Consider the following 22,412-nt stretch of genomic DNA (forward strand, 5'->3'; position numbering starts at 1 on the left):
CTAAAGTTCGGGTTCGGTTCAATGTTATGAAATTAGGTAATAGCAAAAACTAGGTACATGTAATAATGTTTAATTCAATTATTAATTAGATAAAACAGCGATATGATACCTTGTTCGGTAGGTGTGCCATTTTAATTTTCAACACTCGTGTCGCGGGTCACATAACAGAAAAGATACACAAGAAAAAAAAAACATTACATAAAAATAAAGCAATTTTATTAGAAACCCGTGGATATCATTTTAAAAAATTTCCCTTTCAGACCTTACGATCTATAGGACTGATGATGTAAAGGTCATCTATTTCTGTGGTCCACAGTTAACGAGGGTGTCTTGTAAACATCACAACGACCAACCGCCTTAATTTCCCCCCAACTAACGTCAGTTACCCATTAGAGCTTGGTGGACTCAGAGGTGACCTTAAGATCCCGAAATTAAAAATCTCAGTCTTCACCAGGATTCAATCCTGGGACTCCTCGGATCGCAAGCCAAGCGCTTTACCACTCAGCCACCGCGACTCCCACGTGAATATAATATTAACACTAATTCATAGGATATAGGAAGTTTATCCAAAACCAATTTCTGAATATCCCACTACATTGATGAGACACCAAGCTGCAGCACTGAATCTAGATGCTCGTCTGAGGCCCTTGGACCACAACGGTTTCGCCTCGTTCCGCCTGCTAAATGGAGAGTTGCAATTTCGTTTAGAAGGCGCGTATGTCAGCCTGATTTAACTTCTTGCTACGGAGGTTCTATTTGACTTGACAATTATTCTAATTACTCTTGCTACTAGTTCGCCATGTCATCCAGCTATACTTCTGGCTGTATCAGTAGTCACTCACACTAATTTCTCCCAAAGGAAAGAAGCCACCTCCTCCATGATGTCTAAAACTCAGATATGTCGGCGCTAATGGTAAACATTTCCAGCTCTTCTGCTCTATCTCTTAGTTTTTAATTGACATTTATAATTGTAAATAGAGTGGCGCGGCTTCAACTGCATTCTTATTTTCATGACACATTCCTTCCATCACTGATAGTTACCCCCTTTAAAGTATACCCCGCATTTTTGGAGTTTCTTTTGGCCTCAAATGTGTATCTTGCTTCGTTTGTTATGATCTTCACCTGTCTCGTTCTGAAGCCGTCAGCAGCCATATAAGCTGGTCTTTAAAGCTCATATCCAGCACGTACGCGAGACAGCCTCTGAGAGGCTGAACATCGTAAAAAAGGTAGCTGGAACGAAATGAGGAGCGAAGGCGGGTGTGCTGAGATCACTGTACATGGGTGCAGTTCGGTCTCATATGGATTACAGTCTACCTGTTCAAGTCTGGGCTTCGCAAAGGTCTCTAGCGAAGCTAGACGCTGTTCAGAATCAAGCCATTAGACTCATGTGGCACGTCGTCGAAATTATGGCCAACGTGCCTCCGTTGAGTTTGCGCAGAGAGCGAGCCGCCCTGCTAGCTCACGAGAGATACGGGCGCTGGAGGAGGGATGTCCCCTCAGAAGTCTGGTCGACAACTGGAAGGGCAAGAGACGTCTCAAAAAACCGGCCCTGCTTCATGCACGTGGCGAGTGGGCTGGTCAGAGAGATGAATCTACCGGCGGAGCGAGCTGCTCTTTCCCCGTCCGGTTCCTTCCCCCCTGCCAAAGTTTTCGGCATGCCGACGGTGCAGAAGAGCCTGCTTGACCCGGAGGTGACAAAACGGTGCGATCCTACACGGCTACTACAAGTAGCCAGAGAGACTATCGCTTCATACTCGGCTGGAGTGTCCACCATCTACACGGACGGCTCCTAGCAGACGCTCGAGGGCACTGTGAGTGGTGGGTATGGGGGGGTGGTTGGACTTTAGGCAATCCCGACTCTCTGTAGAGCTGAGTGGACCCTGCTATGGGAAAAGCAGCACGGAAGCTGAGATGGAAGCAATGCTCGTAGCATTGGAGTAGGTAGCGGAAATAGTCGGAAATGGATCCACGGCCCCAGCGAACGTGGTCATTTTCACCGATTCGGATCTCTGACCTCGATGCCCTTGAATGGCAGCATGCAGATGTCGGAAGGGTAGAAGAGTTCCTCGCGGTGGTGGAACACCTTCTACAGCTCAATGTAAATAGTTTTATTTAGTGGGTACCATCCCATTGTGGTCTGGTCAGTCATCAGGGCTGACTTTTTAGCGAAGACCGCGGCGGCAACGTGCACCATAGATGATGAACCGTGCATTCTCACGAGTGTACGATCCCTAGCCGACATCCGTTTGTTGACACTTTGGTACGACAGCTGGGACGCTTCCGATAAAGGCCGAGAGCTACACAGGCAGTTGGGTAGACCAGACCGCGTGGTGGGAGCTCTGTCGTGCGGAGCAGGCAGTCCTAGCCCAGTTCAGAGTCAGGCACTGTCCAATAGGCGTGTACTTTGGACGGTGGAAGGTGAACTACGACACACTGCCGTCACTGCGTCGAGGACGATGAGATAATAGAGCACATTCTGTACGAATGCCGAGCTCTGCATGGGGGACGATCGGGACAAGGAATTGAGAGAGAGAGAGAGAGAGTACTGGTCCATGTGCGGCATTAGGTCTGTCCTTGTACGGGGACAAGGTGACCTTACAACTCACTGCCCGCTTCCTCTTCCGTGCTCTAAGGGAGTAATTCTTAGCATGGTTTGTTACAAATGGGGTTTCTGATTCGGTCTTTAAAGCATTTTTTTTGGGGTATCTCTGTTACAACATCTATCTTTCAGCTCACCACAAAAGACTGCCTTTGGCTTATGTTTGTCCCCCATACAGGATACATGCCCTGCCTAGAACTGTCGTTCCATAAGAAATCCATCTATACTGTCCACCAAACTCCAATGGGTATCTGATATTACTTGGGGAAAGTAAAGGCACTTGGTCATTGTGCTGGCCACATGAAACACTAGTTTACCATCTGCTTTAGAAACAGATGACCTTTATATCATCTGCCCAACATTTCGCAAGGTTTGAAAGGGATTACTCAATTATTAGTACTTACATCATAAGAGCATAAAGCTACAATAAGCTTTCTCTGCTTTTCTTAACTTCAAAAATCACACACAGAAAAAACCCTGAGCAGAATTGTTTCTAAAAAGCTAATATATTTATATCAAGTCAACTTTCACACTGAAAGAGAAAGTTTTAACATGAACAAGATAAATACACAGAGGTCATAGTGGTTTTGAAAGGAATGAGTTTCATATTAAGATAATGAAACTGCATAAAACAAAATGGCTGCCTGGTCGTGCAGTTTGCCCACTGGACTGTCGTTCAGATTTATCGATGGTCCCGGGTTCAAACCCTGCCCGCTCCCATCCCCCGTCGTCCTGCGGGAGGTTTGGACTAGGAAGTAAATTATCTTCAACTCTGAAGGAACATCCGAAACATGTCAAACATTTTACAAAACAAAAAATTTTTACAAATATCGAAATATGACTTTTCTTTTTAAAAGTAAGCATCTGACTGTTGACTATTTTACAACAATGAAGTGATAACTCAGTAAAACCATTGCAGATCCTTGGCCTGCCAAGGAGGGAAAACACCACCCATGGACCAGCCTGGGAACCTTCATCTAGTAACAATTTAAAAAGATATAAATAGAAAATAGTTTGTGTTGGGACAATCTCCCTATCTCTGGAAGCACATAAGGTACCCTTATAGGGTCTCACGTTTAAAATTACAGAAGCATGAACAAGCTTTTAAGGCATAGTTCACTTTTTTACTTTGCATGACTGAAGTCACATTTTGACTCACATTCAATATGACAAACTCCTTCTCAAGAGGTCTGGGAAGCCACATGCTCTTGACTTGTATATACTTGCACTACCCACAATACTGGGTTTTAGCTCAGTGATTTTAAAGAGAGTGATTGAGCCTCTGAATGATGATGATGAGTCAATCTAATTATTTTCCCACACAATGCAGAAGTGCCAAATTACCTAAGCCCCAATATGTTACTATATGCTTTGAAAATTAATAGAGTTGAAATAGTTTACAACCTTCATATATATATATATATATATTTAGAACATTAAAAAAACAATTAAAAATAAAAAAAAATTTGTGTAAAACTAAAATTATATAGTTTTATAGTTTATTTACTAAAACACACATAAAAAAAGAATTCGACCCCAATTGTACATTAGAAAAGTCCTCTTGGGGTTTTACATAGAGTTGGTTACCCTTGGTCAAATATACAGGGGCAACTGAACAGCCTAATTTATTTTGGATGAAACTTGAACAAAAGAATTGTAACTCTTCTGTTGCTGCAGGTATTTTTCTGTATACATGGAATACAATGTTAACATCATTTAAAGTTTCCACCATCAGACCAACTAGGTACACCCCATCGTAAGGTGCTGTATATATTCCTGTAGATATGTCGTAGTTGGTGGCAAATAGTTTAGTCCCACAAACAATTCTATTAAAAAATGTCACTATCTCACTTTTTTTAAGACTTCTAGTTTTTAAACCATCGTCTCGTCCGTCTAGTTGAGCACAGAAAGCTTCTGGTGGTGTTTTGTTTTCTAATGAAGTAAAAAAAAAAAGTTAATAAGAGGGCTATTAAGTCATGTAGCAATGTGAGAAAAGAAATACAGATAATAAATCTAAATATTGTAGCTAGAGAGAGACATCCACTGTGAATTTATAGAATATGAAAAATCATTAGTGTAACAGATTTTTAGGGCTATGACTAATTTTTAGAACTATATTCAAGAATTATAGTGACATACATTTCCAAAGTGGTATAAAAGGTATTATAATTACTGTTTTATAATTTAACAAAATACAATTTTGTTTTAGTAAATGTTAAAGAAGCTAGCTATACTAAGAGCACATTAATTTAAAAAAAAAATATCACAAGAAATGTGCTTCATTTATAGAAATACTTCATTTACAGTAATAAACAGGAAAAAGATTTTGATCTACAGCATTTTATATTTTTTTATGGGAAACTTTGACATCTAGATAGACTATCAAAGTTAGTCCTCATTTCTACAATGACAAAATAAAAATTTGTCTAATAATTTTAGATTCATTTGATCATAATAAAATTCAATAAAATCTTTTTTTTTTTTTAAGTGTATGACATACATAATTTTTTTGACTTCAAAAAAGAAAACTTATGCTACACAATTTTTCACACTGGAAAATCCATTTAAGATTTCATTTAGACTTTTTAAAGAGTACTGTAACAAAAAACCAGTCTTATTAAACTGACTACTTGTGATGCATTTCATAAAATTATGACATTTTGGCAATCAATCAAAGCAGTTGATTCGATCTTTCTGTCAATTGTGTCAAACACAGAACCAAACTAATCTGATAGTGTTTCTAGTAAAAGTCCTTAGGAATTCTTTATATGATATGGGCTGATCAAATTAAAATATTTAATAACCTTATCTTAATTTGACTAACAAGAACTAGGTATATTCTGAAGGCCTGTTTTAGGTATTAGTACAGACAACTTATTTTTATTTTTTTAATACAGCAATTTTTTTTGTTCATTTTCTAAATTCTTATTATTTAAAAAAAAATCATTAAAAGCTAACTTCACAGACTCACTAATAATAAGTCACAGAATTTAAAAAAAGAAAAACAACTTACGCAATTCAGTAATTTCTTTAGACAATTTATTTACTTGACTAGAAATGTTGAGAGTCTATAATATCAAAGAAAAGGAAAAGCTATAGCTAATTAAAGTAAATCTAGATCTAATTCTAGATCAATATATTTACGTGTATAATTAACTATATAGAATATTACTATTAGTTATTATTAGTAGTATTAGTAGATGATTAGTAGGGGCATTCTCAGCCCCAGGAGACAAAGACATATTACTGAATTTGAACCAAGTAGACAACATAGAAGATATAGTAGTACAAGAAAATGGAATTCAAAAACTATTAGCCAACACCAAACCAAATAAAGCTTCTGGACCTGATGGTATTCCAGCTAGATTACTCAAAGAACTAAGTAATGAGCTAGCCCCAGTGTTCAAAATACTCTTTCAGGCTTCACTTAACCAGGGCAGAGTACCAAAGGACTGGAAAGAAGCTAATGTCACCCCCCTATTTAAAAAAGGAGAAAAATCTGACCCAGGAAACTACAGACCAGTATCACTTACCAGCATCACATGTAAAATCCTAGAACACATAATATGTAGCAACATCATAAACCACTTAGACAAACATAATGTCCTCACACCATACCAACATGGCTTTAGGAAATATAGATCATGTGAAACACAACTAATAGGACTAATTGATGATTTTTCAAAAGGTTTAGATAATAGTGAACAAATAGATGCTATCTTACTAGATTTTTCTAAGGCTTTTGACAAAGTTCACCACCATAGTTTGCTTAAAAAATTAAAATATTTCGGCATTAATGGTCCACTGCATCAGTGGATTAAAGACTTTCTGATAGGGAGAGAACAAACTGTAATAATAAATGGCTCTAAATCAACACCGATAACAGTAAACTCAGGTGTACCTCAAGGAACAGTCTTGGGTCCACTACTATTTTTAATTTACATAAATGATTTACCAAATTGCATTACTTCAGGAACAAAAGTCAGATTATTTGCAGACGATTGCATAATATATAGAACAATAAAAACAACACAAGACACAGATATTTTACAAAGAGAATTAGATGAATTACAGAAATGGGAATCAAATTGGAGCATGTCTTTCCACCCAGAAAAATGTCAGTTGTTAAGAGTTACAAAAAAACTAAAACAAATTAATTCCACTTATCTTATTCATGGCAAACCAGTAACACAGACTAAAAACGCAAAATACCTAGGTGTTATAATAAATGAAAAACTGTCATGGAATCCACATATTGATGAAACTACAAAAAAATCAAACAAAGCATTAGGATTTATTAAAAGAAATTTCTATAAATCAAATAAGAACATAAAACTAAAATGTTATTTAACCTTGGTTAGGCCAATAATAGAATATGCATCCTCTGTTTGGGACCCCTCAACTCAAGAAAACATTAAGAAACTAGAACAGACACAAAATAGAGCAGTGCGATTCATAACAAACGAATATTCACATTTGACTAGAGTAACACCTTTAGTAAAATCACTAAATTTAGAAAGCCTTCAGGACAGAAGGCTCAAAAGTAAAGTAGCAATCATACATAAAACACTGAACCATAATCTTCAAATACAAAAACAAAATTTAATAAAATACTCTGAAAGACACAAAGATAAAGGCACATTCCTCGTCCCATATGCTAGGACAAATTTGTACAAATACTCCTTCTTCCCTAGTGCTATTAGAGCATGGAATGGGTTGCCTGAGCTAGCCAGGAAAACCAGTGACTTGGCAGAATTTAAGTCATTGGTTAATATGCATGACTAAATGCATGACGCGTAGGATGTAATCATCTTCTTTTTTGAAGTAACGTCTGTATTATATAAGATAAGATAATGTATAATAAAAATGATACAAGTTTAAACAAAGTAAATTGATAATGAAAAAATGTATTTTTACATTTTGATCATATTATAAGTATCTCTGAGCTTCAACTAATTCATTTTTCCTTCTAGGCTTGTGCTGAACATGGCCATCCATCCTAAGCTTAATACAGTCTATGGAGGTAATAGTTTTCCATGTTACTTTGTATTTTGAAATTATTATTAATTGAATAAAAAACTTCATCAATTTCTGATTATTAACTATTAAACACTCAAACACTTGAGGCTCTTTATTAGGGGAGACGACAGTTTTCCATATTTTTTACACATTTATGCAAACAGTTGTAGATTTTTTGTCAAAAATTTTTGTTTTTATATTTGTATTGTTTTTAGTTATGTAAGTTCTGTTATACTAAGTACTATATTTACACACAAATGTTTACTATTTTTTTATAGCGAAAAAATCTATTATTATGCATTATAAGTTAGACATAATTTAAAACAAATAGTAATCTTGTAAACTGCGTTTTTTAAAATTTTTTTTATTACGGGAGTTCTATTCTTGAGGATTCGAATATGAATAGCGCAAATTCTGAGGTTTCCTTTAAAAAAAAAAAAGAGATTGAGCCTTTTCAAAACAATTAGATCAATTATCATCAGTTAGGAGTTAAGTTAAGACATCAGTTAGGCCATGGGAGGCATGGTGGCTGTGTGGTAAAGTGCTTGGCTTCCGAATTGGGAGTCCGGGGTTCGAATCCTGGTGAAGACTGGGATTTTCAACTTCGGAATCTTTGGGCGCCTCTGAGTCCACCCAGCTCTAATGGGTACCTGACATTAGTTGGGGAAAAGTAAAGGCGGTTGGTCATTGTGCTGGCTACATGACACCCTCGTTAACCGTAGGCCACAAAAACAGATGAACTTTACATCATCTGCCCTATAGACCACAAGGTCTGAAAGGGGAACTAGTTAGGCCAGGTTCACATCTAACTTTACATTCACTTTCCCCTATCCTTTGATCTGCTGGACCATTGGGGCACTACACAAGAAGCCAACTTACAAATGAAAATTTAGAGTCGTGTTTGAAACTAAAAACAACAAGTTATGAGCCTAATCTATCCAAACTTTCTAAAACCATGCAAAGCCATCGCTCCAGTTGAATTGGTTTTCTCAATTGTTTGTTATGGAAGTACAAGTTAGTGTTGTAAGTAAATGTTAAACTGCTGTAGTTGTTACCGAATTAAAAATAATTATCTAATAACGCCATATATATAATTTAGTTTGTAGTGAAAAACACTATATATATATATATATATATATATATATATATATGAATAAAAAGTTTAAAAAAAGTGTGTGAGTACTTTTTATTGTTGGCAAGAAAAAATGTTGTGGCTCTTTAAAAACTTTCCAATTTTGTAAATTCTAATTTTTGGCTCTTCCGACTCAAAAAGTTGCCGACCCCTGCCTTAGGCCACAAAAACAGATGAACTTTACATCATCTGCCCTATAGACCACAAGGTCTGAAAAGGGAACTAGTTAGGCCACGTTCACATCTAACTTTGCATTCACATGCACCTATCCTTTGATCTGCTGGACCATTGGGGCACTATTCAAGATGTCAACCTTCTTTTTTCATTCTTATCTCTCCTTTGTCTTTTATATAATTTCATTCGGATGTTCTTTCTGAAGATATTGAAGTCTGCCTGGGTGGACCACTTCGGGGGCGGATTTTGAGTTTGTGTTTCCACACAAACTGTCTTTGTAACCATGTTTAATAGTTATATTTTAGTAGGTTTTTAGTATTTTACACTATGAATAAGATACAAATAAGTTCTGTAAATGGAACAAACATAATGATTACTAATCAGTATGTCTGATGAGGTAGTGCTCTTTAGTATAAAAATATGTGCACATGGCTATTTAAATCTGCCTTTCGAAATCTGTGAGGGACTGATTGTCTATTTAGCAGATTCCAGAAAATACACTTACTCATGTAATTGTTTATGAATATTTATATTATTTTTTGTATTTTACTTAATTGGTGTTTGCTGCAAAATATAGAACTGTAGTCTTGTTATTGCTGTATTCTCTAAAGATTTTATTTTTGAATAAATAAAGTACTAGTTTTTTAATGTCCAAATTGCCAGTACCAGTATACTATCTTACTTTAATAATCCCCCCTCCCCCCCAATTTTCCAATAAAAGGTTATTTTTTATTGCAGTTGCAGGTGTTGAGAGATTTCAAGCTGAGGTAAAAAAATTTTTTTTAGCCTTGTAGCAGTAATTAAAATACAGAAATCAAAATTTTTATGTAAATGTCCTCAATAGTATGTGTACTGACCTTGCTATCAAGGGAAGTCATTTTATTTTCTAAGACATTAGTCTTATTTCCTTGCTTGTTACAACTTTTATTAGTCGAAGATTTTAATGCTGACAACTGATGAGACAGCTCTACATGATCTTTCTTTAAAGAATTCAGCATTTCCGTAGTTTTCTTCAAAGTTTTCTTCAATTCTTCCACAGTAGTTGTCAGAGCTTCAGATGCTGATTGATGACCTAAAATTTTTTTATCTGCAGTCTGAAGTTTTAGCTTCATTTCTTCATTGGACTGATGGTATTTTCTTTCAAATAGTTTGATATCTCTCTCTAGTTCTTGCATCACTCTATTAGCAGCACTTATGTTTTGAAGTTCCTGAGAATGTTCCATAATCTTATTAGACAACATTTCATAATGAGAACTTAATGCTTTGAGCTTTGTATTTACCACAGACATATCATCAGCTTCACTTGATCTAACATTCTCTCCAGATACGTTCTGATTACAACTTGATGCTGATTGTTGCTCTATTTGTGAAAGCTTTTCTTGTACACTTTCTATACTTGTTAAGATATCAGTCGTTTGTTTCTCATTCTTATTAACTTGACCTGACAAAATCTCATTCTGACCCTGTAGATGCAACATAAAATCACTGGCAGAATGAAGTTCTTTCATAATTTCTTGCAATTTCAGATCATACTTGTTTTCTGTTTCTCCCACCTGTCTACAAATTTTGATATTTATTTCTTCTTCATTGTCTAGGAACTTTTGTTGCACGACTTTCATTTTTTTGGAATATGAACTAATAGTTTTTTCTAATGTTTCCATTTTTTCTGTAAGCAGCACATAATCTTTGGTTTCTGCAACAAAATGGTTAAGATTCTGTAATTGTCTATATTAAGAAATCAAAACAAATTCTAATGATGGTTACAACTTGCAAGTGGATAAAAAAACTAATTAGGTTTTATGTCTTCTGTAATGTCATCTTAATGGTCCCAGCCTCAAAACTCTACCCACCAATTTCCTCCTCCATCCTGAGGGAGGTTAGGGTTTGGAAGTAATAATCTTCAATTATGATGGAACATTTAAGCATGCAAAACAAAACCATTCATAAGCTCCTTTTAATTTAAAAAGATAGTTTGCTAAATAAAGCAAAAGTATTTATTTACAGTGATACTCTTGTATTCCTTCTGTAAATAAAGCAGGTAAACCAAATAGCTATTATGATAATACTGATTGTTCTTATTTATAATAATACTTTTGTAATGTATGAACTATCAGGAAAACAAATTATTACATAATAAAACTACATTACCTGGTAGGTTAGAAAATGATTTTAATGTATACTCTTTGCTTGCATTTTCATTAGATGCTGAATCATGTAACAAAGCTTCATCACTATCTAAAAAAAATGTTTTTATATTTCTGAACAGTTTCATAAATAATTAAAATCATGTAGAAAAAGTTAAAGAAAGGAATTTATAATTTCACCAGACTGATCATCAAATTGATAGCAGCAAAGACACAGAGAACAGAAAAGAATGTGTAAAAAGAAAGCAATTAAAATAATCAAAATTAAAATATTTGGTGAAGAATTGGCACACTTTATATATAAATAAGTAGCACAATACTTTAAGTCTAATAAATTAACAGCCAGATTCTGCACTATAAGCAACATAAAACACTAGCAGTAGATAACTGTACTTGTGTACTGAAATTGTACTGGACTACTATATGGGACTGACTCAATGTACAGGACCTAAACTCCACTTTAGACTCACTGTACTTTACTCTACTACTCTCTCTTTATAAAGGGTCCACTAAGACCTTCTCTAAAATGACAGAAATGCCCCAAACTTGTCACCAGTTCTTTCTAGACACACATAATGACAATATCATGGGTGCTATTCATGAGGTATGTTCACACCAGCACATTTATAAAGGTCTATCACTCATCCATCCCAGCAAAACTAGCCTGTGTCACGCGTCACACTCATGGCTACTTTCCATGTGGCAGGTTCAGTTATAACAATATATATTCTTCTACACAAAGTCCAGTCTCTACTTACTTAGACTTACCAGGTATAGCTGAACATCTTTTGATGCATTCAGATGTTTCACTGGCCAGATACTGATTTATTTCCACATAACTTTCATTTCTTGCGCCATCAATCCAGGATACGCCTTTCTGTATAATCTGAAAGTATTTGAAAATATTTAGTGAAACTAAAAGAAGTTTGAAAATTATTAATTATTTCATAAGGAAAAAAATGTTGATAAAAGTAAATGTTAAATGTGGTGCTATTAAACTTTTGTCAAATTGAAACAAAGTAAATGCAAATAAAGAGACTTTCCACTTAAAATTATAATTCACACTTAGTATAAAGAAATGAAATAATAAAATACTGACAAGAAGTAGATTTACTTTATAGAGAGTAAGCCTCACAGGTTTTTTTTCAATTTGAAAAAAAAAATTATAGTACATAAAATTACATCCAAAACAAAATTTTAAACCTATACCAGGTAATTTAAATAAGTATTCAAAAGTTATAGTGTTGTATTGTGTATTAGATTGACATCCCAATATTTTAAATTAACAGCCCTAAACTGCCTTTATACTAAGATGAATTCTAGCCAGATGAATCTAACAGTATGCTGAAAGTAGGAATTATACATGAAATGCATACTAAAAATTATATTACAATTGACTCTAGATAGTCTGACAGTTACTGGACTAGGATGGAGCATTCCAACTTGCCAAAATTGCCAGGAGAGGTCTCATTTCAAAAATTGTCAGATTAATAAGGTTAGCTGTACAAAAAAGAATTTAACATGTTATATGTTATGTATATGTGCAGAATGTGTATGTGTGTTTGTATAGTCAGCGTTGTTTGTGTGTGTTGACATTCAAAAGGGATATGATGCTTGCCACAAGTTGGCTGACAATATCCATTACATGATTATAGTGTCTTTATAGTCTAGATAACATTTGGATCCATTGGCTGAATCAAGGCAGTTAAAAATTTTGGTAAATACAACACCTCTAGTCTATGTAATCATCAGCTGTCTTAACTCAATTCCATCACATCTACATGTCCAGCTTATTACCCTTCAAACCTTGTTTGACTTCTGGAACAGAATAGTTGGTAAACCAGTCACATAATTTTTTTTAATTACCCACCCTTGACTTTGATTCTTATAAACCAAAGCAAGAGATTCAATTTTGGTGTTATTAAAGGCCTGGGGATGGTTACTTTTAACATATGACTCCTGTTAGAGCCATTAAAGTTATTATAGCTTTTTAAAGTTTTATTCCAGATTTTTTTCCTCTATTCTTGTAAATGTTGATGTTGGCTCTGGAAGTTAGCACCAATTTAAGTTAGTTTGACATCATTGTACACATATTTACTACTTATGGGGAGCACAGGGCCACAACCACACCTCTCTACCAAACTCAGTTCTGAGCAGCTTTCTTCATCTGTTCCCATGTCATTCCAGTATCTTCAGTACTATCATATACATCATCTTTTTCAAGATTTCACGCTAAAAAAGTGTGGTATTCTCTTTTAAAGTATCTCATCATTGCAGCCTTTTAGATTACTGATTGTGTTGGATTATGAAGTGTTAGACTATCAAGAGTTAAGTATAGACTCTATATAGTAAGAGAAAGTGTCAATGTATATAAAAGTTATAATCACTATAAAAAATTATAATCACTGAGACATTTACATCACTGATATAAGATAAAAGATTTTGAAGCTGGGTTTGCATGTCCTGAAATACTTCCAGCTGTGAAGTAATAACTTTAACTTGTTTAGCAGGTCTCATGATCTGAAATACAAAGTTAATACATTAGCTCTAAATTAAATATTTAAACTTAATACTAAAATTGTAAAAACTAGTCTAGATCTAGCTTAAAATTAAAATACTAGACTCTATATAATTAGTTTAGTTAGACCTGTCACCTACATCTAGCCAATCTAGGTAGTCTAACTAAGATAGTAGATCTAGACTAGAGACACTAGAGTTAGAGTAGTATTTAAAGTATTATCTAGTGTAGAGTGTAGTATAAATTAGACTTTATTATCCTCATAGATCTAGACTTATTAAACTTATTTCACTTATTAGTAGATATCATATAGAAATATAAGTATAGTTAATAGTTCTACGCCTATTTTAGTATTTAAAAAAAAAGGCACACTTCTATTATTATAGATTTACGGTTCTTTACGTTGAAGCTGTAACATTTAGATCTAGAACTAGACTAGGTAAAATTGAAAATAAAAAACTTTGGATATTCCCTAAGCTATTTTTAGTACAATTCATTGTAAAACACAGACCTATATAATAAAAAGTCTTGCATTGTGCAGTACTTCACGTGAAAAAAAAGAGTCCCAACCAGTGCGTAGCATTCATGGGCGTAACCAGGATTGTTTTTCGGGTTAGGAGGGGCTGGGATGATTCCTCCCAGCCACCCTCCGCGAATATATATATATATATTGTTACGAATATCACTATCCAGGCTCTCTGAAAACTGCACCACACACCACCAACTTAAAGAACTTGACAGCTCAGGGCTCCAAAGTAACGTAACACTTTAATAGTCGAATAAATCTGAGCCAATAGAGGACAACTGGCAACACGTATCACAGGCTGTACAAATATTTCTTCACTCTCCGCCATATCAACTCTTGCACTGGCCTCTCCGTCTCATTCCGGGCTTGCACTGGGTTCAACAGTTCAGGACTGACTTCACACACTGGGCTCGTTGTGTCGGACTCGATCACAGACCAAGATCAAGACGCCGGTCGAATTGCGTCGGTTGTCTACACACATACCACTACTCCCAACTGTGCCACCACCAGGTTTATTTCAACATGCGCTGGCTCGGACATGTTCGCCGGATGGAGGACAATCTCAACCCAAAAATCATTCTTTACGGGCAACTTGCGTCTGGCTCAAGAAAAACTGGTCGCCCCCACCTCCGTTATATTGATGTGATAAAAAGGTACTTAAAATCAGTGAACATGATACTGACCATTGGGAAGACATAGCCTTAGACCGCACTAGTTGGAGAGAGACGGTGACCAAGAAAGCTATAGAAAGCGAGAAAACATGGGCCCCGATTCTTGAAGAAAAGCGTGCCACACGGAAAATGGCCAGCTACTCTACCACCAAAGCGAAAGCCACCGTGACATGCATTATATATGGACGGGAGTGTCTCTCCAAAGTAGGGCTCCACAGCCATATGAAAAAAAATGTTAGAGATGAACCATAGTCGTTTCACGACTGAAGGAAGCCAATGATTGAAATAAATATATATGAATATGTGTGTGTGTGTATAATTAATCTTTTTAGCATTCTAACCCTTCATTCTTTCGGAACAAGTTTATTGTGCTCTAGAATATGTTCTTCCTGAAGTTAGTGGAAAAATTGAAGACTCCCCGCCCTTGCCAGCAAGGGGGTCTAGGAGAGCGCTGGGAGTTCCCCCAAAGCGGGGCAGAACCCCGCCGCCAAGCACTATTTCCGGTATTGAAAGCCAACAAAATGCATATTCTAAGCCATTCTAAGGTATCTACAGTGCATTATCCTGCTATTGAAATGTTTTATTTCAAAAAACTAATGGGCTTTTCCTACTGACTTAAACCCTCACGCGCCGTTCGGGGGGGGGGGGGGGGAGGGGGAGTCTGGTAGTTTTGACAGAGTTTTAAATTGCCTTTTTTTTTTAAAGAGTGGTGATGAGTTACTGGGTCCAGAACTTGGGTCATTTTCCTGATCGCCAGATTTTGCTGCTAATTTTTAAAAGTTAGTTTATCATCCAGCCTTTCAAGTGGAATGTTGTTTGGCTGATTTACCCTTTTTTTAGAGCTTTCACCGCTGAAGCTACTTCCGAGCGGAGAATAGGATATTCCTTGATGTTGGATACTGACTTTTAGTAACTCGGGCTCTTAAAGTTGTAAAACTCTGAACAGTCCATCTTCTTATCATATCTATTTCCTGAATCAGACATCTATTATTTTTGTCTTGTATTGTGGTAGTTCTTCTATGCTTTGAGGTTGTGAGGTCCTTTTTAATAGACAAGACTTCCGATATGCAAATCAATGCCGAAATAACACAGGTTATGACCATTAGACGACAGGGCTTTTAAAGGGACAATGCAGCATTGGAGGTGAAAAGGTGACTAGTGTCATTAGTAGGCTATTAAATGACTTGAAGCTATTGTCTCAGATAAAGGAACCAAACCTGAATTATTAGCCAGAAATTACACAGTCCACATCAGCACTCGAAAAACTTAAAACAATCTGAACAGACAGAGGCATACTATACTAAAATCAGACTGATGCTCTCTAAGGTCTCGGCCACATTTTTATAAGCTTGCGGTTCTTAGACGCTGACCGCGGATCACGAGAAGAGGATCCTAGTAATGGAATTAAGATGCTACTGAAAGATCATACGTTTCACTTACAAAGACATCATCACAAATGAAGAGGTTAGAGACAGGATTAACAGCAATTGAAACCCTCGATGACCTGCTAACCCCTGTAAGAAACGCTAATTCTATGTCACATCACAAGGTCCTCAGAGGACAGTTCCAGGAAAAAAAAAAGAAGAGGTAGACAGAGAAAGAGAAGAGAAGACCACATAAAAGAATGGACAGGCCTTTCGTTGAATAAAATTCTATCCAAGGCAAAAGACAGACAGGGATTGAAAAAGAAGGTCGACAGATCTTGTGTGGTACCCCAACAGTTCAACGGACTAAGGGATAGTGGTCAGTTGGCAAATGCCCTCTCTTCTTCCAAAGTTTTCAGGAAACATTGTATGACCAAAACACAGCAATGGGATACCTATGTAATTCTATTACATAAAGTACAAATAAATAAAAGAAAAAAAAACAACAACAAAGAAACACCTGTTACCTTTTATCCTGATCTACTTTCGTGTTAGTTTCATGAAATAAAAAACAACATAAGTTTACTTTAGGTTACAATCTGTAATTTAATGTGCATTTGGCATTTATCGATAACGGACAATGTTTTGACTGCGAATGCTAGATGTAGACTATATCTTCTATCCTTCGCTAGATGTAACCCGTTTCTTCTGTCCCTCGCTAGATGTAACCCTTTTGTCTGTCCTTCGCTAGATGTAGCCTGTTTCTTCTGTCCTTCGCTAGATGTAGCTTGTTTCTTCTATCCTTAGCTATATGTAGCCTATATCTTCTATCCTTAGCTAGATGTAACCTATATCTTCTATCCTTCGCTAGATGTAACCTATATCTTCTATCCTTAATATAACCTGTGACATCTGTCCTTCGTTAGATGTAGCTTTTGGCTTCTATCTTTCGATAGATCTAAAATGTTATTTTCTATCCTTTGCTAGATGTAGCCTGTTTCTTCTATCCTTTGCTAGATGTAGCCTGTTTCTTCTATCCTTTGCTAGATGTAGCCTGTTTCTTCTATCCTTCGCTAGATGTAGCCTGTTTCTTCTGTTCTTCGCTAGATGTAACCTGTTTCTTCTATCTTTCGCTAGATGTAGCCTGTTTCTTCTATTCTTCGCTAGATGTAGCCTGTTTCTTCTATCTTTCGCCAGATGTAGCCTGTTTCTTCTATCCTTCGCTAGATGTAACCTGTTTCTTCTGTCCTTTGCTAGATGTAACCTGTTTCTTCTATCCTTCGCTAGATGTAGCCTGTTTCTTCTATCCTTTGCTAAATGTAGCCTGTTTCTTCTATTTTTCACTAGATATAACCTGTATCTTCTATCCTTCGCTTGATGTTACCTGTGACTTCTGTCCTTCGTTAGATGTAGCTTTTGGCTTCTATCTTTCGCTAGATGTAACCTATATCTTCTATCCTTCGCTAGATGTAACCTGTTTCTTCTATCATTCGCTAAATGTAACCTGTATCTTCTAATCTTTCGCTTGATATAACCTGTGACATCTGTCCTTCGTTAGATGTAGCTTTTGATTCTATCTTTAGCTTGATGTAACCTGTGACTTCTGTCCTTCGTTAGATGTAGCTTTTGGCTTCTATCTTTCGCTAGATCTAACCTGTTATCTTCTATCCTTCGCTAGATGTAGCCTGTTTTTTTTTCTTCAATAGAAGTAGCCTGTTTCTTCTGTCCTTCGCTAGATGTAGCCTGTTTCTTCTATCCTTCGCTAGATGTAGCCTGTTTCTTCTATCCTTCGCTAGATGTAGCCTGTTTCTTCTATCATTTGCTAGATGTAGCCTGTTTCTTCTATCCTTCGCTAGATGTAGCCTGTTTCTTCTATCCTTCGCTAGATGTAACCTATAACTTCTATCCGCTAGATGTAACCTGTTCTTCTATCCTTCGCTAGATGTAACCTGTATCTTCTATCCTTAATATAACCTGTGACATCTGTCCTTCGTTAGATGTAGCTTTTGGCTTCTATCTTTCGCTTGATGTAACCTGTGATTTCTGTCCTTCGTTAGATGTAGCTTTTGGCTTTTATCTTTCGCTATATCTAACCTGTTATCTTCTATCCTTTGCTAGATGTAGCCTGTTTCTTCTATCCTTTGCTAGATGTAGCCTGTTTCTTCTATCCTTCGCTAGATGTAACCTGTTTCTTCTGTCCTTCTCTAGATGTAGCCTGTTTCTTCTATCCTTCGCTAGATGTAGCCTGTTTCTTCTATCCTTTGCTGGATGTAGCCTGTTTCTTCTATTTTTCGCTAGATATAACCTGTATCTTCTATCCTTTGCTTGATGTTACCTGTGACTTCTGTCCTTCGTTAGATGTAGCTTTTGGCTTCTATCTTTTGCTTGATGTAACCTGTGACTTCTGTCCTTGGTTAGATGTAGCTTTTAGCTTCTATCTTTCGCTAGATCTAACCTGTAATCTTCTATCCTTAGCTAGATGTAGCCTGTTTCTTCTTTTTTTCACTAGAAGTAGCCTGTTTCTTCTGTCCTTCGCTAGATGTAGCCTGTTTCTTCTATCTTTCGCTAGATGTAGCCTGTTTCTTCTATCCTTCGTTAGGTGTAGCCTGTTTCTTCTATCATTTGCTAGATGTAGCCTGTTTCTTCTATCCTTCGCTAGATGTAACCTGTTTCTTCTACCCTTCGCTAGATGTAACCTATATCTTCTATCCTTCGCTAGATGTAACCTGTTCTTCTATCCTTCGCTAGATGTATTCTGCATCTTCTATCCTTCGCTTAATATAACCTGTGACTTCTGTCCTTTGTTAGATGTAGCTTTTGGCTTCTATCTTTCGCTAGATGTAACCTGTTTCTTTTACCCTTCGCTACATGTAACCTGTATCTTCCATCCTTTGCTAAATGTAACCTGTATCTTCTATCCTTCGCTTGATATAACCTGTGACATCTGTCCTTCGTTAGATGTAGCTTTTGGCTTCTATCTTTCGCTTAATTTAACCTGTGACTTCTGTCCTTCGTTAGAAGTAGCTTTTGGCTTCTATCTTTCGCTTGATGTCACCTGTGACTTCTGTCCTTCGTTAGATGTAGCTTTTGGCTTTTATCTTTCGCTAGATCTAACCTGTTATCTTCTATCCTTTGCTAGATGTAGCCTGTTTCTTCTATCCTTCGCTAGATGTAGCCTGTTTCTTCTTTCCTTCGCTAGATGTAACCTGTTTCTTCTACCCTTCGCTAGATGTAACCTATATCTTCTATCCTTCGCTAGATGTAGCCTGTTTCTTTTATCCTTTGCTAGATGTAGCCTGTTTCTTCTATTTTTCGCTAGATGTAACCTGTATCTTCTATCCTTCGCTTGATGTTACCTGTGACTTCTGTCCTTCGTTAGATGTAGCTTTTGGCTTCTATCTTTAGCTTGATGTAACCTGTGACTTCTGTCCTTCGTTAGATGTAGCTTTTGGCTTCTATCTTTCGCTAGATCTAACCTGTTATCTTCTATCCTTCGCTAGATGTAGCCTGTTTCTTCTTTTTTTTCACTAGACGTAGCCTGTTTTTTTCTGTCGTTCGCTAGATGTAGCCTGTTTCTTCTATCCTTCGCTAGATGTAGCCTGTTTCTTCTATCCTTTGCTAGATGTAGCCTGTTTCTTCTATCCTTCGCTAGATGTAACCTGTATCTTCTATCCTTCGCTAGATGTAGCCTGTTTCTTCTATCCTTCGCTAGATGTAACCTGTATTTTCTATCTTTCGCTAGATGTAGCCTGTTTCTTCTATCCTTCGCTAGATGTAGCCTGTTTCTTCTATCCTTCGCTAGATGTAACCTGTATCTTCTATCCTTCGCTAGATGTAGCCTGTTTCTTCTGTCCTAAGCTAGATGTTTCAGTGTAAAGACCGTGTGACATCTTGCGGCTTATTCTATTAGAGCCTATATATCTTTTAACATTATTTAAATCAAGTCACATTGAGTATATTGCTCTTAACACCAAGCACGTTACATTCCATTAAGACGTCGAGTGATATGGTTCAGGATGAAAATACTTACAGGTAGCCTAAATGTGAAGTGATACAGCCCAGGATGAAAAACAATTATTTTTCACTTCATGACTTCCAGATTTTTTTTTGTACTGGATTTTAATAAAGCAAAAATATGTATATAATTTTAATACGGGGTAAGCTTTAATGTATGTTATATTTACAAGGGTCCTGATTTATTCACCGACTCTTATCACTAATTCTTTCACTTGCAGTGAACGAAAAAATAAAAAAATTTAAACTTTTATTTCTTATCTCGGATCTAGGAAAAGTAAGATATTTTCATGATCGAAAACGCTACGTTTAAATTCACCATAGGGCCTATATAATTCTTTAAATTCGGAACTTCGACCAAATATGTTCTAATAAAGGTAACCAAAATTGCAAAATTAGATCTTCCTTATTTAATTACTAAAAAGCTTCATTTTCTGGTTCGCTCCACCTTATGGGCTAATTTAAATTCTACACACTTACTATTTTTTTAACCATGAAAACTTTGTCGAAAAGTGTTTAGTACCTAAAGTAGTAAATTATCACGAATATCGTCTGTTAATGGAACATTTATAATAAAAGATTAAATCTAGATGAACATAGATTAAAGATCCAAAACTAAAAATCCCACAAATTCTTACTTAACATGAGGCATATTAATCTTGATCTAAACTTTTTGTTCTCTAAAAATTTTTAAAAAGAGAAATGTTTTTTTTTATTATATAAAACGCTGTATTTTGTGGTCTTAATTTACTCTGAAATTAATACATTTTTTTTTCAAACTTTTTTTTTTTTGCACAATTTAATTTTAGTATTCGATCTACATAAAAGTTGTAGACCTATATATATATATCTATATATATTATATTTAGACTGGAAAACGGAAACTAATTCTGATCCGCTACTGATAATTCACAGACCTATATATAGAGATTGTTATGTACGTAACTCTTTTCAAGCTGTAAGTCGCCCTGAATCTTGGAAAATTGATCTTTTCTGTCTTAGAGAGTTAATGATCTTTAGTTTTCAAAGTTTAGAAATAAGGAAAATCAAGTCAAAAGTTTTTGTCTGAAAAATTACGATGCGATGGTTAATAAAAAATGGGCTTCTAGAGATAGAAAAAAAAACAGAGAGAGAGAGCGAGATGGAAAGAGAAGAAGAGTGCGCTTATTCATTTCATTGTAACAGATACAATAATTCACGGGATAAAACGTATAACTCTTCAAACCGACATCCTAACCACTCTGCTAGTGAGGTGCCTATCAAAAAAGAAGATTGTATGTTACAGACTTACTTTAAAGGGGCAACCTATAAAGGGGACTAATGCAGCTTATATCACCACTTCAGTTAAGTCCAATTTTTTTCCCTTGTTTGAGATACCAAGCAAAATAATCAATTTTTAATAGTTAATTAACTATTTGGTTAATTTATTAATTGATTCTTGTGTTGTCAGGTAAAAGAAATAATTGTGCAAAATTTCAGTATGATCTGAGATTGGGTGTCGGAGAAATAACGGTTACAATCTTTTTACAAGACAGAGAGACTTGATATAAGCTTTGTAAAAAAGAAAAGGAAAGGAGTTACAACCATAAAAATAAAATAAAACTTAACACAAATCAAAGGGCGTAGCTGGTATGTACTGCTAGTATTACAATATTTTCACTAAAATAAACAAGATTAGGAATTTGGATAGTAAGTTCTTTGTATTCTTTGTATTATTGATTTTTTTTCTGAACTAAGAAGCCGCCTAACATAAAGATGTAATAAGTAATCCTGTTTTAAACTTTTGATCTTACATTGCGAAAAAGTAATTTAATAATAATAATAATAATAATAATAATCTTTATTATCCGTAAGGAAATTTGTCTTACAATTTGTGCATTACACCAAACAAAAAACATTATAACTATAAGAAACCAAAGTGGACATTCACACCAAACTCACTCATAATTTACATGTGACAGAGTTAATAATGAAAATAAATATTATCTAAAACAAAAACATTATTGTTCCAACTTACATACTCCCCAGCTAACGAGCCCAGCTTTGTAAACTTTATGTGGGAAGCGTGGTCGAGAGGCCAAGTGCGCTTGAACTTGGCTTGGCTACCTAGAAGGGTCTCGAGGTTCGACACCCGACTCGGGCAGAGTTGTGTTTACTGAGCGCCTAAAGGCAGCACGGAAAACCAACTCCTAGATACCCCCTCCACCCCACCGGTCCACAAATGAGATTGGACCAAAAGCGCTCTGAGCAT

The 22,412-nt window shown here is 35.9% G+C and overlaps 1 protein-coding gene across 2 annotated transcripts; it reads right to left on the reverse strand.

The window, feature by feature from the left end:
• Positions 1 to 4,076: 4,076 nt before the first annotated feature.
• LOC106060951 (uncharacterized) lies at positions 4,077 to 14,063 on the reverse strand. 2 transcript variants are annotated; one of them, XM_056020012.1, is made up of 7 exons: positions 13,959 to 14,063; positions 13,487 to 13,588; positions 11,837 to 11,954; positions 11,073 to 11,159; positions 9,782 to 10,617; positions 5,613 to 5,667; positions 4,077 to 4,531 (listed from the first exon to the last, which is right to left on the reverse strand). In XM_056020012.1, the coding sequence occupies exons 2-7, from the start codon at positions 13,583 to 13,585 to the stop codon at positions 4,092 to 4,094; spliced, it is 1,635 nt and encodes a 544-aa protein (XP_055875987.1). In that variant the 5' UTR covers positions 13,586 to 13,588; positions 13,959 to 14,063; the 3' UTR covers positions 4,077 to 4,091. The 2 variants fall into 2 exon arrangements, with proteins under 2 accessions (XP_055875987.1, XP_055875998.1); XM_056020023.1 differs by having other exon boundaries at positions 13,979 to 13,997.
• Between the last annotated feature and the right edge of the window lie 8,349 nt (positions 14,064 to 22,412).

The sequence above is a fragment of the Biomphalaria glabrata genome, chromosome 1 (genome assembly GCF_947242115.1).
Source record: "Biomphalaria glabrata chromosome 1, xgBioGlab47.1, whole genome shotgun sequence".
NCBI lineage: Eukaryota > Metazoa > Mollusca > Gastropoda > Planorbidae > Biomphalaria > Biomphalaria glabrata.

Coding starts and splice junctions, on each gene's coding strand:
- LOC106060951 (XM_056020012.1), bottom strand. CDS start 13,585: ATGAGACCTGCTAAACAAGTTAAAGTTATTACTTCACAGCTGGAAGTA. Junction 5,668..9,781: donor TGACTTCCCTTGATAGCAAG/GTCAGTACACAT, acceptor TTGATATTATAG/ACTCTCAACATTTCTAGTCA. Junction 4,532..5,612: donor TAAAGAAATTACTGAATTGC/GTAAGTTGTTTT, acceptor TTACTTCATTAG/AAAACAAAACACCACCAGAA.